General features: G+C 42.0%; 2 protein-coding genes across 2 annotated transcripts in view; both read right to left on the bottom strand.

Moving 5' to 3' along the window:
• The window catches only part of NFRKB (nuclear factor related to kappaB binding protein), a 37,457-nt gene extending 23,076 nt beyond the window's left edge, over nucleotides 1–14,381 (bottom strand). The window contains exons 1-6 of the mRNA XM_040631034.1: nucleotides 14,262–14,381; nucleotides 13,119–13,202; nucleotides 11,393–11,548; nucleotides 8,817–9,008; nucleotides 5,089–5,097; nucleotides 112–240 (exon numbers count right to left, since the gene is read on the bottom strand). Coding sequence (XP_040486968.1) covers nucleotides 112–240; nucleotides 5,089–5,097; nucleotides 8,817–9,008; nucleotides 11,393–11,527 — 465 coding nt within the window. The 5' untranslated portion in view covers nucleotides 11,528–11,548; nucleotides 13,119–13,202; nucleotides 14,262–14,381. The remainder of the gene's footprint in view (nucleotides 1–111; nucleotides 241–5,088; nucleotides 5,098–8,816; nucleotides 9,009–11,392; nucleotides 11,549–13,118; nucleotides 13,203–14,261) is intronic.
• Nucleotides 14,382–15,744: 1,363 nt separating this feature from the next.
• Nucleotides 15,745–21,191, bottom strand: part of PRDM10 (PR/SET domain 10) — a 96,844-nt gene continuing 91,397 nt past the window's right edge. The window contains exon 22 of the mRNA XM_040631033.1: nucleotides 15,745–18,709. Coding sequence (XP_040486967.1) covers nucleotides 18,509–18,709 — 201 coding nt within the window. The 3' untranslated portion in view covers nucleotides 15,745–18,508. The remainder of the gene's footprint in view (nucleotides 18,710–21,191) is intronic.

Here is a 21,191-nt window from a genome sequence, read left to right as displayed (position 1 = left end):
CACTCTCCTCTTAGTGCTACCTCTGCTATTTGGTACCCGCACCACTTGTTGAAGTCAAGAGATCTGTGCATTCACGTCCACGTCTCACGTGCCGTCCCCAGCACTACTTACGCTCCGGGAGGCCAGGATCTGCTTCAGCAGCCTGTGGAAGTACTGCTGCTGGGACGTGAGGTAGCGCTTGTACTGGGACTTGAAGCACAACTGCCGGTACTTGACCACCTCCGGGTTAAAGTGTCCATCTTAAGAGAACAGAGGCACAACTGCGTGTATATATATTTATATTTATGTATTTATAGGTCAACAAATATTTACTACGTGCTTAAAATCTGGTAACCTCTGTATTAAACTGAAAAACAGTACAGGAGAGAAAAACGACAATCTTTGTGTATATGGAGCCTACGGTCCAGTGGGAGGGAGAAAATAAACAGGTAAACAGATCCTCTTTTTAAGGACTATAGGAAATTAATGTGAAGCAACTGTAGAGATTAAGGAGGGGTATATTCAGGAAAGGGATCAGTAAAGAACAAAGCATAAAATGAAGCCTGATTAAAGCAATTATGGCAAAATGTTAACAACTGATAAATACTGGTAAAAGATACAGACGTTTGTTATACTACTTCCCAACTTTTCTGTATGTTTGAAAATTTTCAAAACAGAAAACTAGGAGGAAAATCAATGGGAATTTAAAAATAAGAAGTAAAAATGGGGAAAAGGCAGGAGGAACGGCCTGTGGTATATACAGCAGGATCTGAAGCAAGCAAGAACTCCGCACGTCCCAAACCTTGAGGAAATGTCTGTATGACTAAGCAGAGTAGGCTGCAGCTGAGGGAGCGTGCGACGCCCTGGGAAGGCGAGGCAGAGTCCCAACCACACAGAAACCTGTAGGTCATGGGTGGAGCTGGATTTTATCCTAGGTGCAACGGAAATAATTTGGCGGGTTTAAAGCAGGAGGAGGACATATCAGGGAGCAAGAGAGAAAGAAGGAAAACTCCTGCAGGGGGTCCAGGTGAGAGAGGATGGCAGCTTCCCTCCTCAGAATAAAAGCCTAGGTCCGAAAGATGGCCTAAAAGGCCCTTCATGATCTGTCCTCGGCTTACTCTGGCCTCATCTTCAGCAGTCTCCTATTTGCTCGCTCTACCCCAGCCCCACTGGCCTCCATGCTGTAGGCTACGTAGCCTACTCTCTCAAGGCCTTTGTACTTAAAGTTCCCTCTACCTTCAAGGCTTCCTACTAACACCCAGTATTTTCACGGCTTGCTTTTCCTACCCTCATTAAGTCCCTGTCCTGATATCATCTCATCAGAGGAGCCTTGGCCAACTACCATGTCTAAAACGGCTCCTTCCCATCATTCTAGTCCCATTACCCTCTCCTCATTCTTGGAAGTACTTAATGCCCATAAGTATTTCCTTGTTCATCATCTGTTTTTCCCTATGAGAATGTAAGATCATTACCATATTTCCAGAACCTTGAAGAATGTCTGGCACATATTACCTGACTAGTAAGTAAAATAGTGGTTACATGAACAGAAGTAGAGAGACTTGAGATATATTTCTGAGGGAGAAAGATTAAACCAGCTGATAGTTTCAGATGCTGGGGAAGGATGGGGGCCATGGGGAGGTCAACTGAGCACGGTACCCTGATCACTGGACATGAGCAATTGACATCATTGCCTGAGATAAAAAGTTCGAAGGGAAGTCCATTTTGGACATATTAGATTTGAGCAGATAGACCATGATGAAAACTGAGAGGAAAGATTGAAAAGCTAATCTTAGAAAGCTAAGCTAAACTCATTTAATCTTCATAACAGCCCCATAAAAGGAGCTACTAAATCCTCATTTTACAGATGAAGAAACTGAGGCACAGAGAAGTTAAATAACTTGTCCAAGGTCACACAGTTAGCACAAGGGGAAAGCAGGTTTGAACCCAGGGAGTCCAGCTCCGGAGTCCAAGGTCTTTCCCACCATCTGTGCTGCCTGCTGCAGGTCAATAGGAAATGTAACCTTCAAGAAACGGGCCCAGAGTTGAATGCGACTGATGCTGTTTGATATATAAAAATTAGTATCTTTTTTGCCTCTGCACTTCTTTGAAATTACGTTCCTTTGGTCTTTAGTTTCCCCCACTTTTTGAAAGCCATTAAATGCCGCACCTCTGTTAAAACAATATTTTATATGTATTAAAGAAGATATTACTGAAATTATTTATTATAATAAATCAAAATATCTTATTAAAATTAACTACCTTTATCATTCTTAACCCAACTACTGGAATATTTTAACTTGAACACATAGTTCGTGTAATAGTTCCTTTTTTTTCTTTTTTAAGATTTAGTTATTTGAGAGAAGGAGAGCAGGGCAGGGAGAAGGGCAGAGAGGGAAGGAAAGAAGCAGACTCCCCGCCGCTGAGCAGAAAGCCAATGCAGGGCTCAATCTTACGACCCTGAGATCACAACCTGAGCCAAAATCAAGAGTCAGACGCTAACCAACTGGGCCACCCAGGTGCCCCGGCTCATGTAACATTCTACTGGCCAGTGCTGGGCTAGTTATCAGTGAGGAAAGGACAGAGCAGTACCAGATGAAGAGGATAAGTGGACAGGGGCCAGGTCACACAGAACCTTGTAGGCAGTGAATTTTATTTCAAGTGAAGGCAACTGCTAAATATTGTGAGAAGTGAGGTTTTAAGAAGCTCCCTCTGTGAGCAGTGTGGAGGTGGCTGCTCAAGCCAGGCCAGGCAAGAGTCAGCAGTGAAGAGACAGTGAGTGAAAGCAGGCAAGTACAGAGGTAAGAACAGTGCCTCAACGGCAGTAACACAGACAGGAACAATGAGTGCAAGAGGGGTTAGCAAAGAAAGAGGGTTGCGGGGCAGGTAGGGTGTCAAAGACATGGAAGGAGATCCACGCCAGGGAAGAGTCACTGATGAAAAGTGGAGGGAAGTCTCAAGATGAAGAAAGTGGTCACGACAGAAGGTGCTGGGCTCTACAGGGGTGCCTGGCTAACTCAGTCAGTAGAGCATGCAACTCTTGATCTCAGGGTCATGAGTTCGAGTCCCATGATGGGTGTAGAGCTTGCTAAAAATAAATAAATAAATAAAAATAAAAAAGACTGCAGATGCTGTACACAGACCAAGTAGAGAACTAAAAATCATCTGCTGGGGGCGGCCGGGTGGCTCAGTCAGTTAAGTGTTCAACTCTGGATTTCAGCTCAAATCACGATCTCGAGGTCATGGGATTGAGCCCCACGATGGGCTCTGCACTCAGCAGGCAGTCTGCTTGAGATTCTCCCTCTCCCTCTGCCCCTCTCCCCGCATGTGCTTTCACTCTCTCTCAAATAAATAAATCTTTAAAAAATAAAAATAAAAAATAAATAAAAAGCACTGCTGCTTTGGAAATTACATGCTCACTAAAGAGACATGGAGCAGGAAAAATGCTCACTGCAACAACTGGTGAGATGTGAATGTGGACTATAAGATAACAGCACGTCTATGTTACATTCTATATTCACATAGGGAATTTAAATACAGAAGAATCCTGTATTTACAGTATCTCTGAACTTATCATTTGTGGTTATGTAAGAAAATTTTTTTTTTTTTAAGATTTTATTTATTTGAGAGAGAGCACACAGAGGGTGAGGGAGAAGCAGACTCCCCACTGAGCAGGGAGCCCAACACAGGGCTCGATCCCAGGACCCTGGGATCACGACCTGAGCCGAAGGCAGACGCTTAACCAACTGAGCCACCCAGGCGCCCCGAGAGAATGTTCTTATTCTTCAGAGATTAATGTGGAAAATGTAGGGGTGCAGTGTCTGCAATCCTCTCAAATGCAAAAAAAATGACAGTAATAATACGTACAGTAACAATGAGAGTTGAGTGTGGCAAAATGTTAACGTTAATAGTTGGTGGACCTGGTGAAGAGTACAGCTGACGCTTGAACAACACGAGTTTAAACCAGGTGGGCCAACTTATATGCGGACTGTTTGCAGTACATACTGTACACGTACTTTCCTTATGATTTTCTCATTAGCATTTTCTTTACTCTAGCTGACTTCATTATAAAAAACACAGTATGTAAAGTATGTGTTAATCGACTACTGTAAGTAAGACTTCCAGTCAATACTAGGCTACTAGTTAAGTTTTGGGGGAGTCAAAAGTTATACGTGGATTTGTGACTGAGTCGGAAGCAGGCACCCCTCAAACCTGCGGTGTTCAAGGGTCAACTGTATATGGGTGTCCGTTATAAAGTCTTAGGACCTTTCTGTAGCTTTGAAATTTAAAAGTAAAAAAAAAGGTGAAGGAAAAAAGAGGTCACTGGCGGCATTAGTAAGAGCACTCTCTGTGAGGTAATAAGGGAAGAGCCACGAGGGAAGAGGGGCAGAATGACTGAAAGGGACAGCTGTGGATGTCTTTCAACAAATTTGGAGATAAAAAGGCAAATGATGATGGACAACAGAGGGGAGAGACGGTGAAGGACTTTTTTTAGTGTGAGACCCCTGAACGCATCCACAGGCTGAAGCAGAGCAAGTGGAGTGACAGCGAAACAGAGCGAATACACAGGACAGAAGGGATGGTTAACTGAGGAAAAGAGGTCCCAGAGGAGGTAAAAGATGAAAGGATCAAGAGCAGAGGTTAATCTTAAACAGAAAACAAAACTCTTTCTTCCTCTGAGACAAGTAAAGTAGGTCAGAATGGAAATGAATACAGGGAGCCGGGGTGTAGGCTGGAAGTAGGAAGTGGCGGGTTTATGACAGAAGATCCTTTATGAAGCAGGAAGCAAGAGTTTGCTAAGCACGTGGAACTTAAGGAAAAGGTGAACATCTGAAACAGAGTCAGGAAAGACAACCAAAGGTGAAAGAATACGGGAATGCAACGACAGCTGAGAGGACGAACAAGCATGGTAACGCACCTGTCTGCAGCACACGAGAATTGAAATATGACCGCGGTCGGAGGAAACGTGCAGGAATTCCTGCCCTGACATTCCTTGCTTGCATCCTCCACAGACCATCGTACTGCTGTGAGGGGAAACGTGCCAGCACAGCAGACAGTGCAAACATTACACAAGGTCCCTGTCATAAGCCCGCTAAAAGCAGGCAGGCTCTATCGGAAGAGATGGTCTACTCCTGCCTGAGGCCCCTGGCTGCAGGGAAATAAACCTTCGTCAGGTATCCAGGGGAATTCCTCTTTAAACCAGTAACTCACCAAAGCAAGGAATGCTGGTTTGAATCGAGCGGAGGTAATAAAAGTTTTGCAATAAGCCTGTCCCGTCCAGGTTTTTGGAGCTATCATGTTGTCCAGTTTAACAAAGCTCAAGGAGACAAGCTACACTTTCAGGGCCTCCTGCCAAAGCAAAGTCACCCCAGAAAGGGGAGAAGAGGCCTCCTCTGCTCCTCTCCATGGAACAGAGAGGAAACTGTGGCTTAATAGTGGCCCCAAACCATTTTGCAATCCCCAATGTAATAACTGACTCAGGGCAAAGATCATTAATGATGTTAAACCACTAAGTAAAACAAAGGCTTTTGGGAAAGAAGACTATCACCTGGTCCCAAATTATCATCCTACATTTTCCTTTTTAATTCCGAAGGAAAAAAGGTACTATTATAATCAGTATGTCTGGCAGAAATCACTTAACCAAGCGATCATACGCATCATTATCAACACTGGAAAAACTGACATCATGTGCGTCCTGAGGTGATGGTGGGAAAGAAGTAACATTTCCCATCTAGAGTTCTTGGCAAAATGTTTAACACCCCCCCAAATTCAATCATGAGAAAACAAGAAGACAACTGCCCAGAAAGCGGGACATTTTAGAATTCAAGTGTCCTGGCCTCTTTAAAAATATCGGTGTGTTTTATATGCAACCACAAAAGACCCCAAACAGCCAAGGCAATCTTGAGAAAGAAAATCAAGTTGGGCGCAGTCGTTAAGCGTCTGCCTTCGGCTCAGGGCGTGATCCCGGCGTTCTGGGATTGAGCCTCACATCGGGCTCCTCCGCTAGGAGCCTGCTTCTTCCTCTCCCACTCCCCCTGCTTGTGTTCCCTTTCTCGCTGGCTGTCTCTCTCTGTCAAATAAATAAAATCTTTAAAAAAAAAAAAAAAGATTTCTAAAAAAAGAAAAAAAAGAAAAAAAAATCAAGCTGGAGAGATTATGCTCCTTTATTCCAAACTACACTACAAAGCTACAGTAATCAGAACATGATGGTACCAGCACAAAGAGACACACAGATCAACAGAACACAACAGAGTCCCGAAATAAACTACACTTATATATCAATCAATTTACAACAAAGGAGACAAGAATATACAATAGGGGAAAGAGTCTCTTCAATAAATCGTGCTGGGAAAACTGGACAGCTAAATGCAAAAGATTAAACTGGACCGCTTTCTTACACCGTACACAAAAATAAACTCAAAATGGTTTAAAAACTTAAACGTAAGGGGCACCTGGGTGGCTCAGTTGGTTAAGCTTCTGCCTTCGGCTCAGGTCATGATCCTAGGATCCTGGGATCTAGCCCTGCATCCAGGCTCCCTGCTCAATGGGGAGCCTGCTTCTCCCTCTCCCTCTGCTGCTCCCCTTGCTTATGCTCCCTTGCTCTATCAAATAAATAAGTAAATTCTTAAAAAAAAAAAAATCACTAAAAACTTAAATGTAGGGGGGCCTGCATGGCTCAGTCAGTTAAGTGCCTGCCTTTGGCTTACGTCATGATCTCGGAGTCCTGGGATGAAGCCCCACATTGGGCTCCCCACTCAGCAGGGAGTCTGCTTCTCCCTCTCCCCCTCACCTCCCCGCTTGTCTTTGCTCGCTCTCTCAAATAAATAATAAAATCTTAAAAAAAAAATTTAATTTAAGGCTGAAAATCCTAAAACTCCTAGAATAAAAACACAGGCAGTAAACTCTTGGGACATCAGTCTTAGCAATATTTTTTTGGATCTCTCTCCTCAAGCAAGGGCAATAAAAGCAAAACAAAACAAAACAAAACATAAACCAAACCAAATGGAACTACATCAAACTAGAAAACAAAGGAAAGCAAAGAAAACCATCAACAAAACAAAAAAGCAACCTGCTGAATGGGAGAACATATCTGCAAGTGACATATCCAATAAGGGGTTAGTATCTAAATTATATAAAGAAATCCAACTCAACACCAAAAAAAAACAAATAAGCCAATTAAAAATGAGCAGAGGATATAAATAAACATTTCTTCAAAGAAGATCTACAGATGCAGACAGACACATGAAAAGATGCTCAACATCACTAATCACCAGGGAACTGCAAATCAAAACCACAAGATATCGCCTTATACCTGTGAGAATGGTTATTATCAAAAAGACAAGAAATAACAAGTGTTGACAAGGATGTGGAGAAAATGGAACCCTTGTGCACAGCTGTTGAGAATGCAAAATGGTGCAGCCACTATGGAAAACAGTATGGAGTTCCTTAAAAAATTAAAAACAGAACTACCATTCAGGAATTCCACTTCTGGGTATTTATCTGAAGAAACTGACAACACTAATTCAAAAAGTGTGTATGCATCCCTACGTTCACTGCAAGATGATGTACACGAGACAAGCCGTGGAAGCAACTTAAGTGTCCATCGACAGATGAATGGGTGAAAGTGACTATATATATAAAGGGTTTATATATATATAATAGAATACAACTCAGCCTAAAAAATGAAATCTTGCCATTTGAGACAAATGGATGGACCCAGAGGATATTATGCTTACTGAAATAAGTCAGAGAAAGACAAATATCCTGATTTTACTTATATGTACAATCTGAAAAACAAAACAAATGAACAACCCACGAAACAGAAATAGACTCACAGATACAGAGAACAATGTGATGATTGCGCCTTGTGTTCGGGGGTGGGGATTGGGATAAGCAAAATAGGAGAAGGGGATTAAAAGCTATAGACTTCCAGTTATAAAAGGATACAATGTACAACACAGGGAATATAGTTAATAATACGGAACAACTTGTACGGTGACAGATGGTAGCTAGATGTATCACAGCAATCACTTCAGAATATACATAGAGAATCAGGAGGTACACCAGAAAATAATATAATATTGCATGTCAATTACACTTAAAAAAAGAAGTCATTGTTTTTGAAGGACAAAGAAAAAAAGGCAGAGGGCCCTAGGTTCAGGGAGCCAAGAGACATGAAATCCAAACACAATGCATGAACTTGAATAGACCCTGAATTTAAAAGGAAAAAATAAAAAATAAAAGGACACCGCAAAGGAGACTTAGGGAACAACTGACGACATTTGAATATGAGATATTCTATGACATTCGCACAGTATAAAATTTGAGTGTGATAACAGGACTGTGATTACATGGTAGAATGTCCTTGTTAAGAGATACGTACATGCTGAAGTGTCTGACAGAAAAGTATCACGTTTTCTGCAAAAAGTGTTATGTATGTGTGACACACAAATACACGTATACACATACGTACATGTGATAAAGCAAATGATAAACCGTTTTGAAATTTATTTTTTGAAATTTTTTTTAAAGACTAGTCATAAAGGGTGCCTATAAGACACTAGTAATGTTTTATTTCTTGATCTGGGTGGTGGTTACACAGTTAAGTTCATTTTACAATAAATCATTTATGATTGATGTATTTCCTGTGTAAGTTAAAAATTTTTATGGAAAAAAAAAGAATAGCCTAGGCAAAGTGTTGCACACAATTAGTCTCTGAATCAGCGTCAGTACATGAAAACAAATACAACAAATGAAGAAAGGAGTACTCGCATAAGTGAACACGTTCCTACTCTTCCACTCCTGTCAAAAAAAGAATGCCAAACTGCTACGTACCTCGNCTTCTGGGCAATGTGCAGAGGGTTCCCAAAGCGGAAGTTCTCCCCACTGAACAGGGCTAGGATGAGCTGGTTTTGCTGCTCAAAACTGTCTTCAGGAAAGTGAGGCAGAAACTGCTGGAGGTGTTCACGTTGAGAGTCACTCAAAACCTCTTGCCATGTTGAGAGGCTGACTACATCAAAGAATATCTCAGGCTAGGACAATTAGGAAAAAAGTAAACGAGAAAAACAAGCTTTTAAGTTTTTCTGTGAGTGGTAAAAATACACATAACATAAAATTTACCATTTTATCCATTTTCAAGGGTACATTTTTAAGTGTACAGTGATATTAAGTACATTCACACTGTTGTGCGACCATCACTACATCCAAATTTTTAAGTTTGTTTAAACCAACATGTCATTGGGATGCCTGGTGGGCTCAGTCGGTTAAGCGCCTGCCTTCAGCTCAGGTCATGATCCCAGGGTGCTGGGATCAAGCCCCGCATTGGCAGGCTCCCTGCTTAGTGGGGAGTCTGCTTCTCCCTCTGCCTGCCACTCCCCCTGCTTGTGTGTGCACTCGCTCTCTCTCTCTCTCTCTTCCCTCCGCTGACAAATAAATCAATAAAATCTCTAAAAAGAAAAAAAAAGTCATTGATCTTTATTCAATTCTCAAATCTTACAGATTAATGACTACATATAAACCACTATCTTATACCCAACAGTAAATAATAATCCAAAGGAAAAACAATCTCAGTAGAGAGAATCTCATTTGGAAACCATTTCTACCAACAAGGGGTATGATGGACAACTGAATTCAGCTTCAGATGAGGGGCAGGAAAAAGTGAACATGGGAGAGAGAGCATGAGGAGCTGAGTCGCCTGTGAAGAGCGACAAGCAGCAGGATGGAGTTGAATCTCAGTTCAATTATATACGGTATATCTTTACGTGCTGAGTACTAAGCTAGACTGGTATGCACACTGTCCCAGGGGGAAACAAACAAGGAATTACAATGTGGCTTAAGAAGCGCTGTTGTGCACAGAAGCACACAGGAGAAGCACATGTCCCAGACCCAAGGTGTCAGAGAACACCTACCAGAGGAAGTGACATTTAAGGCAGTTAAGGGATAAAAAAAGAAAAGAAAAAAAAGTGAAGGAGAGTTGAAAATCCACAGAGCAGGGGCTTCCGGCTGGCTCAGTCGGTAGACCATGCAGGTCATGAGCTCAAGTCCCACGTTGGGCAGAGAGATTAAAGATACATAAAAATTTAAAAATCCACAGAGCAAAACCATAAAAACAGAAGAATAATTAATATGAAAGAAAGGATAGCAATTACTTATGGGAGCTTGAATGGTATTGGTAGCATTTTACTTCTTAACCCAAGTAGTAGCTACATGATTGTTTTATTGCTGTTTAAAATGTATACGTACTATATATATACCAATTTTATATCCTCCTTATGTGTGAGACAGTTCACTTTTTTAATACTGAAGAGAGTTGAGGTAATGTAGAACTAGTGCAGGGACACGGAGAGAGGGAAGGAGCAGCACACGGAAGAAAGAGGAGCAAGGGATCTATAACCATGTTAAGTACTGTGATATGATCCTAAGGACGAGAGAGAGCCATCAGACGGTGTAAGCAGGAGACAGCCCAGAAATCTCACCACTTACCAGGCGTCTCCTGCATGCATGTATGAAAGCACCTGAGTGTCCAGGATCTTCCCCTGAAAATCTTTTTTGCACACCACTTTATTCCTGTATCTGTGTCTGCCACAAAGTAGGTACTTGCTAAAACGAATGTTTGCTGACTAAACGAGTAACATAAAGAGATTCATCTGAAAGAATGTGCAAAGAAAACGTGGATGGGAAGGATATGTATGTCAACTTCAGTAGCTCTTACTTCAGGTGGCAGAGAGCATAAATGGTGGCTTTAATTTTATCTACAATGTTTGATATATGAGGAAAGAAAAAAATCTGAACCAGATATGACTAAATGCAATTCTCCCCTAAAACTGGATGCACAAATGAATGCTTGCTATATGACACTCTACACCTATCTGTATATGTGAAACATGGCAAAATAAACGAGATAACTCAATACATTTTTTGGCATACACAACGTCTTGCACATAATAAGCACTTCATAAGTGGTAGTCACCTTAATGATGATGATGACTACACAGCCTGCCTGGGAAAGGGGCCAAAAGCACACTGATATCCCAGCCCAGGACACGGACTACTAACTGACTAGAGGGTTACTTTATGGACAGATATGCCTGGGTTTTGTTTCACGATCCACAATGTGGATAACCAATTTAACGTAAACACATCCATAATTTTGTCCTTAAAATACATAATTTCTTGTTAACTGCTCAAAATTATCTGGCTAAAAATAGGGCTTAAATATCTAGCTTAGAGTTTCTTCTCTAATCACAGTATTAAAGAATTTACATTAAAAAAGAGAGAGAGGGATATCACTCTGGTTGCAACGTAGAAAATGAAACCAAGAGGAGCACAAAAGACTGAAAACTTGTAGTGAGGAAAACGTTTAGAATAGTGGTTACGGGCAAGGTGACAAAGAGATGGTGGCGCTGCTACTACTTACATCCTCCAGAAGGTCCTCAGGCAGACTAACCCTGGTGCCCCCCAGGAGGCAGTCCTCCATAATACGTGTGCCATGGCCATCTCCACATGGACCCAGTTCCAGGGGATCCGTCAGCATATGGTCCAAGGAATCCATTGTTTATGTTCCACAGATAATCTAGACAAATATATGCAGTCACACCTCCAGACAGAAAGGCCGGAATCCCAGGGGTCTGGTTGATACTAACGCTCCTTCAAAAAATATTCTGGCCCAGAAAATAGCCAAACTCGACTCCAGTTTTATACTTTATTCTCCTACCCTAACTACAGCTACACACCTCTTCTCTCTTCTACCACTGCATTCTTATCTCAATCTTCAAATCTTTTCTAGTAGGTCTCTTGTTGCTCAGAATGCTTCTACAATTAACTCCCAAATCTACAGAATTTCTTACACCTTCGTTCTACACTTGAGCAAAGTGAGACTTAGCAATTAAATGATAATCATAACTTAAGACTTCTCAGGCCAATAATCTCTCTACCATAAAATGATTTCTCAGGGCGCCTGGGTGGCTCAGTCGGTTAAAGCATCTGCTTTCAGCTCAGGTTATGATCTCCAGGTCCTGGGATCAAGCCCTGTGTCAGGCTCCCTGCTCAGTTGGGAGCTTGCTTCTCCCTCTTCCACTACCTCTGCCCCTGGCATGCTCATGCTCTCTCTCAAATATATAAAATCTTTAAAAAATAATTTCTTTAACAGTTATTGGGGTTTTTTTTTTTAGTAATTCTTTGTTATGCTTTCAGGAAGAAAAATCAACCATATAGACTAGTAAAGCTCAGACACTAACAATAAATTATTCAGTGAGAGCCTATTAAGTGCCAGGCCTTTCATGCATCTCATTTAATTCCTACAACTGTGCAAGACAGGGTCATCATATCTATCCTACGGATATTAAAACTGAGGGTCAAAGTAGACAAATAACTTGCCCAATCTCAGGGGTAATGAATGAATGAAACTCAGGTATGTCTGACTACAAAACACACGTTCCTAACACTACCCCTCCTGTATAAACTCTCAATTGCAATTGTGAAAGGGGAGCATGTTTATATGACTTTAGTCCACATAAACTCTGGGGTCTCCAAGCACCTGACCACAACAGCCAGTAAACTTAATAGCCAATCTGCCAACTCAAGGTCCATCTGATATTTATAACCATGTAAATATAATGTATTTTTCTCCTTCCTGTAATAAGTGAACATGGCTGGTCATCTTTAGAAATGTACATATCATAACAGCTTCAGAGGGGTGCCTGGCGGGTGCAGTCAGTTAAGCGTCCAACTCTTCTGTTTTGGCTCAGGTTGTGATCTCAGGCTCGTGAGGTCCAGCCCCATGTCGGGCTCCATGCTCAGTGGGGAGTCTGCCCAAGATTCTCCCTCTCCCACTGCTCCTCCTGCTTGTGTTCTCTCTCTCAAATAAATGAACAAATCTTTAAAAAAAAATCTTCAGAAAGCATCTTGTTCGGGTAATGGCTAGAATCAGCTGTAAAGTTGAGGCCACAGGATTGAACAAAACTAATAGGACCACAGCGAGCATGAACTTAATCACTCTACAAACATTTGCTAAATCAATTCTATCTCCTATTCCTACCAAATGGACTAACAAGCACAATAAAATGGAAAGAAAAAAAAAAACAGACTAACAGTCAAAATGCCAAACTTCTAGCCTAATCTCAGTCACCTTAGGCAAATCTTACCTTGCAAGGTGTCAATTTCCTTATTTCTAAGACAAAGGGGAGTTGTACCAGGTCCTCTGTACTGTTATTTTCAATCTTGGAATCCTACAATAAATAATTCTCCAGATGGATGACAATTTATATGACTTAATGCAGTCATATAAACATAGTAACATAATGACTTCTGACTCCAAAACTCTTAAATGATAAGAAAGCAGAGCTGTAATATTACTACTAAAATAAGCATCTTCCCACAAATTATTTCAAGTAATCTTTTAGAGATTTCGGATTTATGTAAAGATACTGCAGGAAGATCTGTGTTGGACAAAGCAGATGGTCTCCAAACAATTGTGCTCCATCACCGTTCAATACATGGAAATTACAACATCCTGAACATTCTTGGTGCCTAAATAACTGAAGCAGGTGAGAAAGCACATGGCGCATAAGTTTAACAAAACTTTAAAATAGAAAAACTGGCAGAAGCAACCTGATGCTTTAGAGCAAGGTAGTCTCTACAAAACTGACATAGAACAGGATAGTTAGCTGCAAAGCCAGGGTTCTACCTGACTCTTAAGAGGATCGTCCGTTTCACAACTTGTTCACAAGTTTCTTCAACTACGATGGATGTGTAGCTAAATTTAATCTATTCGAGTGGCAACATTTGCCCTGCTAGAATAGGATCTCAAAATACAAAAAGCAGGGAGCTGCCAGAGGACTGGAACCCCGGAAGCCAAGGATTTCTACGTCTTGCGGCGTCCTGGACCTCCGTACTAGACAAGGAAAGTGTCTCCCAATGGCCTTTCCTCTGCACCGGGGCTATCCTTGCCTCCTGGACCCTCCCCAACGCAGAAGCTAAACCCTGGGCTGCTTCCGGAGCAAACGCCCGCTCCAAATCCACCGCCCCTGCAGCTAAACCCCTCCCCAGCCAACCCCGCCCTGCCCAAGGGCCGGGTACCGCCCCTCTAAACTGCACCTCTGCGCCCACGGCCCCTCCCCCACACCGTGCCTAACCCTAACCCCCACCCACCCGGCCGCCCGGCTCCCAACACGCCCGCTCCCCTGCCCCAGGCCCACAGGTGCAGCGACCCTCGGAGACCCAGCCGCTCCCTCCCTCCGCTCCCGGGCTACACTTTAACCCTTTCGCCGTACTGGGCCCGCCCTCACCTGAGCCGCAGGCGCGGGTCTCCCAACCCGCAGCGCTTCTCGGCCCGCGGGCTCCCGGACGCGCTCGCTCCCGCAAGGCGTCTCGGTGCGTGCACGCTCCGGGCTCGGGCGGCGGAAGGGGCGGGGTTGCGTGGGGCGGGGCCTGGAGGGTGCCGGGGGCGGGGCCGCGCGGGGCGGGGCCTGGGGCGGTGCAAGCCCGCGCTGATAGGTTTGGGTTGCAGTTTGCACGCGGCCTGTTGGTCTCACCTGCCATAGGAGCTTCTTCGGAAGAGTGTCTGTAGTCTTTCCCTGGTTGCAAACTGAGGCCCATGAATGAGTGAATGCAATTTTATTAGCCTGCAGAGAACATACGCTGTACCAGGCACTATGCTAAGCACTTTCTAGCCCATATCTTTGTACTACACCTGTGTGCTCTTAGACACTATTCCCATGTTACAGCTGAGAAAACTGCAGTTTCTTGAGTTTCAGGGAGGAAAACACAGACCCCGAGCCCGTGCCCCTGCGTATTCCCGTATCTTCCTCCTGTCCCTGGGCCCCTGACGTTCGGAAAGAAAGTATCCACACATCGAAGAAATACAGTTAAAATCAAACTCGATAACGTTCCTCTTGTTAAGAATCTAGGTTCCCTTTCTTATTCACTGGGTCTTATTTGGAAAAGTTTCAGACTACTTAGTACACAGCTTCTCCCACCAGTCGTGCAGAGACGTCTCATCATCAGGTCTGGACGGATGGAAGCACATCTGGGAAGCTGGCAGGCCAAACTAATGCTCCTCCCTTGTTGGAAAATGGTTTCTAAAGAAAGCCCATCTTTGCTCTCCTGCTGGCTGCCCACCTGCCCTTAGTTCTTGCCTGTTAGACCATGGGGAGGCTCTTGAATTAGAAACCACCAACTAAAAGGACGGGTTGGGGTGCCTGGGTGGCTCAGTCGTTAAGCTTCTGCCTTCGGCTCAGAGCGTGATCCCAGGGTCCTGGGAGCGATCCCCGCATGGAGCCCCACATGGAGCCCCCGCATCGGGCTCCCTGCTCGAAAGCCTGCTTCTTCCTCTCCCATTCCCCCTGCTTGTGTTCCCTCTCTCGCTGGCTGTCTCTCTCTGTCAAATAAATAAATAAAATCTTTAAAAAAATAAATAATAATAAAAGGGCAGGGGACCACCATTCCACAGTTGTCAATCCTGAGTTCCCTTACATTGTGTCTCTGACGAGGCCAGCGTGAACCAGAGTCAAAAAAAAATTGGGGTGCCTGGGTGGCTCATTCGGTTAAGCGATTACTCTTGATTTCAGCTCAGGTCAGATTTCAGGGTTGTGAGATAGAGCCCCACCAGGGCCGCCATTCAGGGAGGAGTCAGCTTGAGATTCTTTCCCTCTGCCCCTCCCCCCTCCCAGCTCATGCACCCACGTTCTAAAATAAATAAATATCTTTTTTTAAAAAAAATTAACAATCTCAGTAGTTCTTGTAGCTTCACACATACAAACAAGGAAGATGTTTATTAAAAAAAAATATTTATTAATTTTTACACCTGCTGAGTAGCACAAGACTATTAACACTATAACTCACTGAATGTACAATAAATGTTCACATTTAAATAACAGGATAGGGTCAATAGTTTCAACCTGTGGGTCAGCTTTAGCATCTCATGAAGTGCTTTTTAGCCCTAGATATCTTGAGTTTTTTTTTGAAAGGATAACTCCAAATCAAAAAACAATTCAAGAAGATCAAAACAATAGGTTTTTCCAGAGTAGGAATTTTACATGATGAAATGTCTATTTATGCGGGCACAAATCAAACAATAAAAATGTAAAATCTGTATGTAACCTACTCCAAAATCTCCACACCGCACTGATTGAAGTCTAGAGTGCCAATATGTCCTAAGAGAGGCCACAATACAAACATTGGCTACATACTTTTTTTTTCCATATTGGTCTTCAGATGGCTTATAAGCCACCATCTCTTCAAATCCAAGTCCTTTTGAAAATCTGTTAACTTGGAACGGACGTGCAGAATACCTGATCTTAAAGAAGTGTTGTTTGGCTTGACTGCCACCTGCATCTCTGGTTGATAATACACAACTTAGTTTTAGATCCTTTGCTTATTCCACATATAAGTACAAAAAGAGAAAAAGAAAAAAACTTGGCTGAGAAAGAAATAGAGTCCTTCCAAACTATTTTCTTCTGTGTATTTTAACAACTTGAAATAACCGGCGTAAAATGAACATTCCATTCAGTGATAGTTTTCTCTTTTAATCAAGAAGTTATTCCTGAAGGAAGGGGAGGTACCTTTCTGGTTCAAATTTAAAAGGACCCAATAGGGACAAATTTAAGGTGTAAAAATTAAACTGGACCTTTAGCAAAGTCTAATATTCTTCACCTAGCAAGTCTTTCTAGACTGGACACTGGGATATTTACAATCATTACATTGTGGGACTTTGGAACCCAGAGTCTCTGTTTTGTGACTCAGGGTCAATATTTTCTATTGAAAACATCACCATTATTTCTTTGTTACCAAAGATAGAGTCCATCCCTAGTCTCTACACATTTATCAAGTAATTTTCTCAAGTTCTCTTAGTGCCCAGATTTTCAGGGATAACTAAATAAATGAGGTCTCAAAAATAAAGTGCAAAATGTACATATTAGTAAAGTTATTTCAACAGAATCATTTCTTTTTCAAAAAGGTGTCTTTACCATAAAGAAGCTACTATACTTTTTTAGTTTATAGAACCAGTTTTTACCCAGATATGTAAATAAAATAGATTAGTTAACTTCATTTGAAATTGAACTTAGGTCTTTCTGTTTGGGAGTAATAAGTTCCATCACACGATAATTACTCTAAAAATGTGTTAGTAATGTCACAAAAAGTTGTTAAAATACAAACTGATTTCTGCAGTGTTTTATGTATACAATTGGAATGCACAGTAAAAAGGAGGGAAATATTTTTTCCCCATTGAATTCATAGCCAAGAAGACAGCAAACAGGAACACATTTAAGAAAAACTATCGCTGAGGCAGATTTTTTTTCCTCCCAAATGACAGTATAAGATGCATAAAGACTGGATTTCTTCCACATCCCTTATAATTACCTTGACATATAAATGGTCCCCACATTCTTATTCTAAGTTGGTCATCTTTCCAAAAGGTCCAGGTGAGTTACAATATGTATAAGTTAAAAGTGTTAAAAAAAATAAGGAGGGCCAACTTTCCATCCAACCTGAAAGAATGTTCATTTTAAGACAGCATGAGAAGTACTAAAATACACTGAATGATGTGAGAGTCAAATGTACACCTGATAAGAACAAGGAATTTATCCTGTACCAATGAATGGTAGATGGGTCCTGCAAGGCAGGACAAGGTTTCAGTGCTTTTCACTTTATCACTATGTAATTATCTTAGTAATTTTTCTGGGTACCAAGACCTCAAACACCACCTTCTTAATACACCACAACCAGAGAATGGGAGGCAAAGCTTTAATGTAGGAGTTTAAATTCTGCTGACATCCAACAAACCTTTTCTCTTACAGGGAATCTACCGTTGTGGGGTAATAAAGTAAGATTAATCAGAACAGGAGGTTTTGGCCTCAGTGGCTGAAGGCCAGCATCTGTGCAAAGTACTACCAATAGTAGCCCGACAACAGTTTTCCCAAAGAGGCAAGTTGTTGTTGTGGTTGTTTTAAATCAGCAATAAGAAAAATCTAGACGATGGTTTTTCCTTCAGAACATCACTGTCAAACCTCTGTTTCATCATCTTTATTTTCGTATTCAATAGGCTCCCCTTGTTAAATTACTGAAAATGCAAAATCAGAAGATGAAGCAGTTCTGACCGAATAAAATGCCCCTCTCCTCCGGTACCGTGGCTTGGAATGAAGAAGTCCAGTGGCCATGGACTTGGCACATCCTTTCTCCACCTTTGGTACAAACGTGATACACCACTTAGTATTTCCACAAAGGAAAAGTAAGGCCTAGCAATGTGTTAAAAAACCAACTCAAGAGTAAGGCGAAGTTTCTCCACCTTGAAATCCACTTTCCCCTGAAAGATCTCCATTCCATGGCAGGAGCTCCTAGGGTTTGAAGAGTCAATTTGGTAAAGATGACCTTGATAAAAGGAGCCCCAGTGTGCGTAGAGTGTCAAAACGGTGGTTTCCAAATTCTTGAGTGAATGATAAATCTTAAAAAAGGAGTTCCAAGTGTTGGAAGCTTTCAGACTTATGGATGAGAAAAGACATGATGTGACTGCTGGATTCAAGCTCAAGGGTAGAAGTTAAGGTTTGGTGATATGCACTTCGCTGCTCCCATTCCCGTTGGTGGTGGTCGTGATGATGTACTGTGTGGGCTGCTGTTGGCTGGTGGTCTGGGGGTCCAAGTCACTGTGTGTAGCTGGCTGAACCTGGACTCCCGCGGAGAGAGCGGAACCTTGCTTTTCTTCCAATTCTGGTTGACTTTCTGATAACACATAATGACCCTAGAATAAAAAAAGATCTTAGAAATCTGAAGTCTAAAGGAGTGGGGGAGGTTCTTGGTGGAGAGAGAAAGAAGGAATATGAAAGGAAACATTACAAGGTGACACCAAAATAGGCAACGATGTGAGTACCTTCGAGGGGATGGATCAGAGCAAGAGACTACAAAGGTAATTTAAGGGACCGCATCAGGTGTTCTACCAAAGGATCTAGTCAAGCGCTTCAGATACAGAAATTTGCATGACAATAGTGACCTCTGTGGCAAAAGAAATGTGGGCTATTGTACCGCTCCTAAGAATTTAGATAGTCATACACAACTAATGAATCATCGAGCCTTACATCGGAAACCGGGGATGTACTGTATGGTGACTAACATAATATAATAAAAAATCATTAAAAAAAAAAAAAAGAATTTAGATAGTCATAAAATAAGATTGCTGTCAATTAATATTTAAGAGTAATACAAACTTGGGGCGCCTGGGTGGCACAGCGGTTAAGCGTCTGCCTTCAGCTCAGGGCGTGATCCCGGCGTTATGGGATCGAGTCCCACATCAGGCTCCTCCGCTATGAGCCTGCTTCTTTCTCTCCCACTCCCCCTGCTTGTGTTCCCTCTCTCGCTGGCTGTCTCTATCTCTGTCAANNATAAATAAATAAATAAATAAATAAATAAATAAATAAAATCTTAAAAAAAAAAAAAGAGTAATACAAACTAGATCACAGAAGAGATAAAGTTTCCTTAAAGAGACAGAATGGCTCCCAAGACAGGGAGTCAAGATCAGTGGTTCCTAGACTTCAGAATTTCATAGACCAGCAAATTAAAGTAATAATAAGTATTGCCAAATTTTATTTTGCCAAGTAACGTTATTTTTAAGATGCTACTGTCAAATGAGAGAAATTTTAAGACTCAAAAGTATAAGAAGAATACAACCTTAGAATAAAGTCCCTCGCATTGAATCCATTTAGCTTTATGAAAACAGGCATTGTCATTATTTTTCCTCTGATCATGAAAACTTCACAGACCTGGAGCTAGCTATCTCCTTAAGTTAATGTTTTTAAAGAAAGAATATGTCCCTTGGCAGGGTAATCGATCTGCTAGATAGGCTAAGAAAAAAAGAAGTCACAGAAGAAAACCCAGACAGTGGCCTTTCCAAGCACTGTCCAGAAAAAAAGCCATAGGCAAATACCCATTTGATTTCCCTAGGGCCATGTGCTCAGAGTCCACACTCATCAATCTCTGGTTAGGATTTGGTTTCCCATGTGGGTCTTTCTCTAGCAGGAGGAGGCTCGTTCTCAACCTAGGGTCCATGGTCTACTAGGTGGTCCACAGGTAGGCTTTAGAGATTCTATGAACCCCGGAAAATGTACATTAAATTTGTGTGTGTGTGTGTGTTATGGCAGGAGGAGGGGAATATCCTTGGCTATAATCAAGTTCTCAAATGAGTTCCTGGCCAAAAAAAGGTAAAGAGTCAATGGGTCCCACAGGGAGTAAAAATTTCATTGATTATGTTAACGAGACTATTCTGTTTTACATCAGTTATTGTCTTCACTGACAATAGTGTTACTCTGGATTTACACATCTCTCCTAAGTCTAGTTAATGTGAGTTTGTGTGCTAAGAAATGGGTAAGCTCTCAGTATGCTTTGAGCGGGTAAAAATCAGGTTTTGAGGCCACCAGACTACCCTGCTACTCTTTGAGACCTCCTGGGAAAGAGTCTTCCCCTGGGAAATCCCAATATCCCTGCCACTTATGAGTCTTAATTTAAATTTACATACTGTTTTCTAATTACTTAGAGTCAGGCCAGAACAAACCAGTGAAGATAAAAACAGAGGAGCAGATACAATCAACAATGACCTGCCAAATCTAAATATAACAAGATAATTCATGACAATGTCCCCCCCTCCAGGGGGAGGGGGGTATGTTGAATGTTTAAAATAACTTAAAAGAGCTCCATAACAGGGGCGCCTGGGTGGCTCAGTCCTCCGTTAGTTAAGCATCTGCCTTTGGCTCAGGGCGTGATCCCAGAGTCCTGGGATCGAGCCCCACATCGGGCTCCTGCTCCGCTGGGAGCCTGCTTCTTCCTCTCCCACTCCCCCTGCCTGTGTTCCCTCTCTCACTGGCTGTCTCTCTCTCTGTCAAATAAATAAATAAAATCTTAAAAAAAAAAAAAAAAAAGAGCTCCATAACCGATTCATTCTATTAACCTCTCCCAACCCAGTTGAGGACAAATAGTCACGAATATTTTCCACAAAGCACGTAGAAAGGTGATCGATTACGAATCTGTACATATATGGATCTAGGAGGTTCATTATAGTTCTTAACTGCGTAGATATTTATTGACCATTTGCTATAGCCTAGCCTCCTGTATAAGGAGAGATATAAAAGATATGAGAATAAAGAGATAAAGACCAAGACCCAGCTTTCAAGGAATTCATTGTCTGCTGGGAAAAGATAGACAGTAAACCAGTAGTTAAAAGAAACTTATAGGGG

The sequence above is a fragment of the Ursus maritimus genome, unplaced genomic scaffold (assembly GCF_017311325.1).
Source record: "Ursus maritimus isolate PB19 unplaced genomic scaffold, ASM1731132v1 scaffold_16, whole genome shotgun sequence".
NCBI classification, from domain to species: Eukaryota; Metazoa; Chordata; class Mammalia; order Carnivora; family Ursidae; genus Ursus; species Ursus maritimus.
The sequence above is the reverse complement of the archived record's forward strand: the minus strand, read 5'-3'. Positions and strand labels throughout refer to the sequence as shown.